Here is an 8,897-nt window from a genome sequence, read left to right on the forward strand (position 1 = left end):
CTGGAGGAAAGCTCCAGCCCTGTGTGCCCATAGCTCTGCAAGGATTTACTTTTTGTGTAGATAAATATGTCATTTTTTAAAAACGTGAACGAAAACTTATATAGTGATATTTTGAGAAATTTCCAGCGGCCTATGTGTTCCTTTGAGCTTCTGTTTATGTGGATAGTTTGACATTTATATTTTTATCATTTGTTTTCTGTATTTTCAGCTTCAAAGCTTAGAGCAGGAATTCTCAGCATTAGTGAAGTTGAATCATCCAAACCTGGTGCATTTCCAAGTCTTCAAATACACACAAGAAAAAAGTGCAATAATAGTTGAGGTTGGTAATAATCCATACCTGGAATTGACCAAATAAGGCACTATATCTGTCTCTTATACACATCTAGATGTGTATAAGAGACAGATTCTGATCAGATGATTGATGACTGGTGCTGTCACCAGTATAGATGTGTATCAGCATTTTATTTGTCACCGAAACTGATCACTTAGATAGAATCGACTGAAATTCAAATAAGTATACATGAGGATAATTGAGGGAGGCAATTGGCACAGCAATTGCAGTCAGGTTTTCATCCTTGTGATTGGAAGTTCAATCCTCATGTTGTCCACTTCCAGCAAGGATTAAATTTACAGAAAGTCCACCCACTGCAATAGTGAGATGATAAAGAAAAAGATGTAAATCTACCGCCCTCTACAAAAATACTGTATTATGTGGAAAAACAATAAACAGGCAAACAAACCGTGCATGGTGCAGTACAGAGTAATAAAAAGCGTACAAATGACAGTAGTTGACCTCCAGTAGCTGCATATAGGCATATCATTTGTCCACACTCCTAACAATCGTACTGTCTATACTCTCTTGTTCTACCTACAGTATACTGTTTGATGGGCTGCAAAAATGTTTTAGCCTTAAATGCAAGTAGGCTACGGCCCTTGGCTTTGTTTTAGGCACATACGATCCGGCTCCTTCTTTGGAGGGCCTTGCATTAGGGTACACTTTGCCCTCCATCCTCTCATAAAAAAAAATGATTATGCTAATAGCAGTGTATATTTTTGTTTATAGAAACTCAAGCATTAGCAAGGAGTTAAAGAATAATGGTCAAAACAAGTCTTCAGCATCGAAACGCACAAGTGATGGATCAGTAGTCGTCACAAAGTTCAGCGCCAAGACAGACAGGGTCATTCACAGAGGAGCGTGTTTAGGTAAGGCGGACAGGCATTGCCCTAACAAGTAATACATTGTTGTACTGTAGGATGAGAAAATTTCTTGATAAATATAAAGCATTTATCAATCTTATTACTGACCTGTTAAAATGGCAACGATGTTTTATTTATATATACTATCACACTTAATGATGGCCTAAGAGAATCCTCTATTTTATACTATTATATAGACAAACTAATATTTATACATGTTTGTAATGCCAATTAAAGAAATCATGTCAAATATTACGTTATTCCTGATAAATCAAACTTAAAACATTTTAATTTACACAAGGCTTTAGTAAATAGACATGGGTCTGCTCAGTTGCGTTTGCAGGTACACTGAATATTAAATAGTTTATTAACTTTCAGTGTTGTGATGAAATGTTTGTGGTCTGATGTATTTTTATTGACAAATGTTATTGGGAAAATTGTAAACATGCCTTTTCTATTAATCTTAATTGTTTTCTCTCTATTTTAATTGTAATTAGTGTAATGGTTGTAATTTTAGCATATTTTAATGATTTCTTTGTGACTCGCCCCTGAACAATTTCATTGGAAGAGGCACAATATAAACAAAATACTTTATCATTATTATAGAAACGGTATGTTTTTTGTTGTTTTTTTGAAAAATTTTATTTGAATTATTTATAACTACATACAGTATCCTTGTTGGTTGTGTTTCTTCATGCTAAATTTAATTTGAAGTAAAAAATAGAAAATTAAAACATTTTCTGTTTGTTTCTTTAGGTCAGGGAAATAGTGGAAGCACTGTTTATGTTGGTATGGATGCTTCAACCGGGGAGCTTGTAGCGTTATGCGAATGGATTATGAAATGGAAACATAGCAAAGGACGCAAACCACTTCCAGACGAAGAAAAAAATGCAGAGGGATACATCAATCAAGTTAGTAGAAATTGTTATTTAAGAGCAGGCAACCCCACCAGGTACCAATTTATACCCCTGGGTGGAGAGAAGCAATACGGATAAAATACCTGGTGCTAATTTGTAGGGGGGACTCATGCTACTTCATAGGAGTCTACCCAGCTCTATCAATGGGTACCAGCAAATTCCTTGGAGTAACCTGTGATGGACTATCGTCCCACCCAAGGGGAGTATCGCACTCTCATCCGCTTCATGTTACAGAAACTGGAGGAAAGCTCCAGCCCTGTGTGCCCATAGCTCTGCAAGGATTTACTTTTTGTGTAGATAAATATGTCATTTTTTAAAAACGTGAACGAAAACTTATATAGTGATATTTTGAGAAATTTCCAGCGGCCTATGTGTTCCTTTGAGCTTCTGTTTATGTGGATAGTTTGACATTTATATTTTTATCATTTGTTTTCTGTATTCTCAGCTTCAAAGCTTAGAGCAGGAATTCTCAGCATTAGTGAAGTTGAATCATCCAAACCTGGTGCATTTCCAAGTCTTCAAATACACACAAGAAAAAAGTGCAATAATAGTTGAGGTTGGTAATAATCCATACCTGGAATTGACCAAATAAGGCACTATATTGCTCATAAAATTCATAGAAACTTGAGTGCAGGGCTTATACAAGAGAGGTGCCAATTCAACAGTGGTACTTATTACACCACTTGCTTAGCAAAAAGCAAAAGTTTTGTATGGTGTTATATTTGAGAGTTGTGCTTATTGATCATTTACAGTACAGACAAAATAAAATTGTGGTGGTTGTTTAGTTTAGTAACTATCAGTACACACAAAATAATATGGTAGTGGTTGGTAAAGGGAGCTTTAGGTTGCACGACGATGGTACGATGTAGAATGTAGCAACATCACTAAGAAGTTATCTGTGCATGTGAGAACATTGACTTCTCGTTGTTGTCTAGATTCTTGGATGCAGTTCGGCCCAAATCTATGTTGTGCAGAGAACATAGGATTGTCACGGATCAGTGGACCTGTTCTATCGTTACTTTGTCGTACAAATCAAAAGCTTCCTAATATCAGTTTACCTCTGATTTAAATGATTCTGACCTCATTGCCTTCATTATTCACATATAACTGCTGGCATTTTGAGTTAAAGCTCTGATGGGGGTGGGGGGTTTGAGGGGGGAAGGAGGAATCATATCAGATACAAAGTTAGGGTGAATATAGGTTGGATGAGTAAAAATGTTTTTCATAAATCTTTATTTGATTTTATTATTTGTAGGTGCTGATGGAATATGTTGGTGGTGGTAGCCTTTCGCAGCATGTTGACAACATTACGTGTATTCCCATGGAAACAATCCGGCAGTATGCGTGTGATCTAATTGAAGCACTGTGCTACCTACATGACAAATCAGTGACGCACAAAAACCTAAAAGCTTCGTCTGTGTTCATTGACGAGGAAGGAAAATTGCGAGTTGCAGATTACAGTATTGGCAAAAGGTAGTGTCTTCATTATTTTTCTTATTTACTTTCTTTCACTTATTTAAGGTTTCATTTTAATTGAAAGTTTGTTTCCATTGATAAAGACAATTGGAGGCTGTGCAACTAATAGTAAAAATGCTTGTGAGTTGTTGGAACTCTCTTTACAGAAGAACAAAAAGGTATCAAGTTAAAGGTCAACATAAGAAACAATAAAAAAGACTCTTAACAACAAACACAGAATAGCATAGAGAAACAAAAAAATTATAAATAATTTATAAATTCATATTTATATATATATATCACAAAAAATTCTGAAGATATTAATATCCTATTAAAGTAACCTAATGTTTACTCAAATAAATATTGGATATACAGGTCTCCCTCCAATTAAAGACCACTTTTGGGACTGGGGTTTCCACAGTCTTTAGCATCTTTGGTCTCTAATTGGAGTAATCAAGATAAAAGACATTTGTTAACTTGGGACCACAGAAAAGTGGCCTTTGATTGCAGGTGGTCTTAAATTGGAGAGGTCTTTAATTAGAGGGAAACCTGTGTATATATGTTGATATTGTATCACTGTTTGAGAGTGCTTTTCTGTGTTTCAGGTTGTCTAGTTTGTTTGAGACTTGTAGTTCTGGAAGTCACAGTGTAAGATTCAGTGATGAAAAGACCTATGGAAGAGGTGGTAAAAAGGGAGACATCCTAAAGTTGGTGAGTAAAGATTGGTTTCTATAAAATAGCTACACTGTGGCTACAGTGAGTTCAGTACAAGTGTTACACTGCGTACCTGTCCCCAATGCATTCAGGAAGGTTCCCTGAATCAACCAACCAATCACCGTCCCTGAAAGCTGTCTGTCATACCACGTAGCGATGTTATGGAATCCTGGCGTAAGCAGAAACTTGGTGATATGTGGGTTTGCATGGCAATTAAAAAAAAGAGACTTGCGTGTTTGCAATATTAAAGCATTCTATTTGAAACACTGAACTATTCTCTGGTGTTCTTTTTAAAGCCATCTCTGTTGTACTTCTAAAAATACTACAGTAATTAATATGCAGTTGGTAGGCAAGTGTTTCCTTGTTTTTAGCAACACAAAACAGTGCTCTTCTATTCATAAATACATTCTGTTGCCACCCTTCTATGAATGATGTATGCGTGTTTTGTATATTATATTGACTAAATAAAGAAAGATAATGAATGAAATGAATTTTAATGTTTTAAATTTTTTTTTTAGGGTACGATTTTACTTGGGGTCATTCAAGGTGATATTGATGTGGGGGAGCCACCTTACAAAGTCCCTCAACATCTTCCATCTGAAGTGAAAGACTTTCTTGACAGGTAACCCAGCAGTCATCAATTACAGCAACAAGACAACACCTCCACAATCTAAGCCGTTATTGTTTTGATAACATTTCGTTTTGGCACATTGAACAATGCTACAGTAACATCTCCCAATTACGAATAAGTGAGAAAATTCTTAGTTCATAGCATCTCAGTGTGGTGGGGGTATTTCTGCAAGCACAGAGCTTGGTAGTCCTTGCCATGGGAGCAACATTTTGTAATGAAATATGACTTGGATTTTACTGTTTTCTGCAACAAAACTATACTTTACAGAAGCCAAAATTACCTGTGCTCACTGTGAACTATTAATTTAAAGCGATTTCCAAATGAATAAAGATCGTAAATCCATGCGAATAGCGCCACCAGTGAACAAAAAATGAGATTTACTGTACAGTATGCCTGAACAAGCATGCACAGCTCTAATGTAATATATATTGGCTGAAAACGATTGATATTTCTTGCTTTAAATGTAGTTTTATGGCACTTTATTGGTTTTAATATTTTCTTCCTTAGCTGATGACTTTGTTAAGAATAAAAAGTTAATATAATTTGTAGGTGTCTTGATCTTGATGAGGGTACAAGATGGTCAGCTCACCACCTTCGAGACCATCCATTCATCCATCCACCAATCTCTGCAGGTGTCCATGTTACGAGGAGTAATGAAAACAACAACCAACAATCAGGTAAGGTTACTGAAGAGCAGTTGGCACCTTATATTTGCAAAAGAATCTAATGAATATTATAGGTTTAGGTTCACACTAAAGCATTAGTATCTGGACCAGGATCTAACCATTAGCGATAACCGTTAGCACCAGGATCTGGATACGCCAAAGTTTGGCAAGTGCTATCAGTTAGCAAGTTGAGCACATTTTTATCATTAACCAAGCACACGTATGCATTTCCAATTTCCAGTTTCCTATTGGCCAGAAATCAGACCTCTGTCTATCTGGATCTTGCTAACCATTAGCTGGTGTGTGAGTGTGTGTGTGAACATAGCCATAGGGTATTATGGTTATTAATAAAGGCATACTTTTATTTTATTCCTTCAGACAATAATGTAAATGTAAATATATTGAATGAGGGAATGCAGCTAAGATGGGGCCCGTCAAGGCTTTCCAATGAATTCCAAATTATGGACCTGCTTGGTAAAGGAGGATTTGGATCAGTGATGAAGGTAAATTATTATTACCACCATTATTACTATTTTATCATCATTACAGATATCAGAAGGAGAAGAATTATGAACTTAATTGTTGTTGTCCCAGTTATTGTTTAGTTTTCCACCAATCAGCAGCAAGTCCCACTACCCAAAACATTTCATTGTTTTGGAATTCCTGCAGGTATTCTCCTGAAGACGATAGAAGAACTCAATTGAAACGTCGAGATATTCTCAACCAACAACAACAGTTCTTTTCAGAACTAGTATCTATGTGTTGTACCGCAAGCATCAATATATCTTTGCCATACAAACCTTCAAACAATATATTGTTGTTGTTGTCATTATCGTCATTGTTCACCTGTATTGTTCTCTTCAACTATAACAGGTAAAAAACAAACTGGACAGCAATTTGTACGCCATTAAGCGCATCCAGCTGGATCCGAGCAAACAGGAGTTGACACGCAAAATCACGCGGGAAGTGAAGCTTTTGTCACGTTTACATCACGAGAACGTTGTTAGGTAATAGTATTCACTTGTATTGTTTAACTATGTAGAATGATGATCTCAGTTGAAAGCTAACATGATTTAAAAATTGCAACATATGTATAATTGTCCACAATAGGATTTTCTACCAAGAAATTAATTAATTGAGACCAAAACACATCTTTGTTCTGTTGCTGTATCAAATTGAATTATCAATTTCTAAAGCCAATTCACACCATTACAATCAATACTAATATTCAATACCTAATCGATTCCTGATGATCAATCACACCATTGTGATCAATAATCAATGTATAATATTCAATACCTAGTAACTCATATTTAATGAAACAAATGTGTGGTAATAAATCTCTAATGATTGATTCCTAATAATTCACCCCTAAAAACAGTCAATTCCTTATAACCAGTTCTCATTTTACATATTCCAAAAGGTATTATAATTCCTGGATTGAAACAGCAGAGGAGCAAATTACAACTGACGAATCGGAGACAGGAACGTCATCAAACACAGACGAAGCAAAGCTTCAGGATCTTGACAACAAAAATAGTCTCAACATATCTGATGACATCGAAAAGTTGGCTCCTAAAGTTGGTAGGTTATTGTTTGTGTTTAAGTTATAGTTAAGATATATATTTTGTGAGTGTAAAGAATTACTGTATTGCAGTAATACTAGTCATTTGTTAAGTATAAGATATTGCTTCAAAAAATAATTGACACTCATTTTAATTCAGTTATTTTGTGAATACTTAGGGACACTTTCTTATACCTTTTTTTGCAAACTTATTTTTTTTAAAGATCGGCAGAGAAGGATGGAAAAAAAAAATAAAAACAAAATTTTGTTTTCTTATTTAACAAATATTTTTGCCAAAAAATAAAAAAAAAATAAAAAAAAAATAAAAAAAATAAAATTTTATTAGTGAATGTAAATAATGTAGTAATGGGATGGTTAAATGCTTTAATTTTATATAATTAGGAAAAAATTATACATATCTTATTTTTTGATATTTCAAGGGGCAGCGGGCGTAATAAAAATAAATGTGTGGGGGCACTAATTGGCCAAAAATAAATTGTATTTTTATTCAAAGTTATCATTATTTGCGGGTGACAGCTTCGCTAAACAAGTTATAAAAAAGTTTTGTCTTACCTGGATATATCAGCTCATATATTATCATTGATTCTGCGCTATCCATTCCAGAGCATCACATGTCCTTGGTAACAATCACATTATACATACTCATTCTTTTGTCACTGTAGCAGCAATAAACACCTAGATATAAAATACTACAGTAGAGATACATCATTTATAGACTACCAACAACACTGTTGAATGTCTGATTTTAAATCTAATGGCAAATTTATTGTTTTTTCCTATGTCAATCAGTCAGCCAATAGATTTGTTGCATAGAATGTTGAATTTTATACAATGGATTTTCAGTAGGAATTATACATTTGTTATATGACAGGTAATTTGAACTCATATGAGTGGAGTACATCTTACGATAATCCAAGTATCTACCCGCAAGAGGAGAGTAGTAGTGACGATGAGGAAGAGGATGCATTTTGTGGACCATTTATGTAAGTACATCCTTATACATTTCTCCTTAAAATGCTTTTCAGTCTTAGCATCAATCATTTCTACATGTTTAATTCCTACATAACTACTTACGGTACCTACAGTACTTGTTTTTAGTGGCGTAGGTGGGATGGGCAGTGCAGCCAGTGCAAAGCACTGGGGCCCAGGGCTATTAGTAGCCCAAGCACTGGGGCCCAGGGCTATTAGTAGCCCGTTCTCACCTACAGTAGCTACGGCACTGCTTGGTCTATTTCGTGAATACTTACCTGGATAACCGACTAATTGCCATTGTTCCCAAAACGGAACACCCCTTCGAAAAAATGGAACAGTCCGACCCAAGGCACCACGTGTGAACCGTCTCCCTAACAAACGTCTCTGCTACGGCACTGCTTGTTTTATAGCCACTGTAACCTTTATTTAATTTATTTTCAAGGCCAACATTAGAAAGTGATTCATATGATGACATCATTTTTGAGGATTCCGATTATGGAAATTCTAGGAAATACAACGATTCGTTTAGTTATGTAAGTAATCTTGTAATCTATCTTTAATGTATTACTCAATTTAACAATAAAAACTTAAAACAAAATCATCCAAAATTGGCATTTATTTTATAACATTGTGCTAGTTCAAGTCAATTGAGTTTCATATCCATTTTCAATTGTCAATTTATGCATCTGAAGCTGAATTTTTCATCGATCTGCAAGCTATTAGGTGTTATTTATTTGTCTATGATTTATTTATTTAAATAT

The 8,897-nt window shown here is 35.0% G+C and overlaps 1 protein-coding gene across 1 annotated transcript in view; it reads left to right on the forward strand.

The window, feature by feature from the left end:
• Positions 1-8,897, forward strand: part of LOC117123113 (eIF-2-alpha kinase GCN2-like) — a gene marked incomplete in the record, with an annotated part of 33,082 nt that overhangs the window by 10,152 nt on the left and 14,033 nt on the right. The window contains 10 exon segments of the mRNA XM_033268956.1: positions 209-319; positions 3,370-3,587; positions 4,175-4,280; positions 4,802-4,905; positions 5,464-5,591; positions 5,958-6,082; positions 6,453-6,586; positions 7,003-7,163; positions 8,036-8,147; positions 8,579-8,669. Coding sequence (XP_033124847.1) covers positions 209-319; positions 3,370-3,587; positions 4,175-4,280; positions 4,802-4,905; positions 5,464-5,591; positions 5,958-6,082; positions 6,453-6,586; positions 7,003-7,163; positions 8,036-8,147; positions 8,579-8,669 — 1,290 coding nt within the window.

Source organism: Anneissia japonica, unplaced genomic scaffold (genome assembly GCF_011630105.1).
Source record: "Anneissia japonica isolate Jap-2015-1 unplaced genomic scaffold, ASM1163010v1 scaffold11402_len470986_cov188, whole genome shotgun sequence".
NCBI classification, from domain to species: domain Eukaryota; kingdom Metazoa; phylum Echinodermata; class Crinoidea; order Comatulida; family Comatulidae; genus Anneissia; species Anneissia japonica.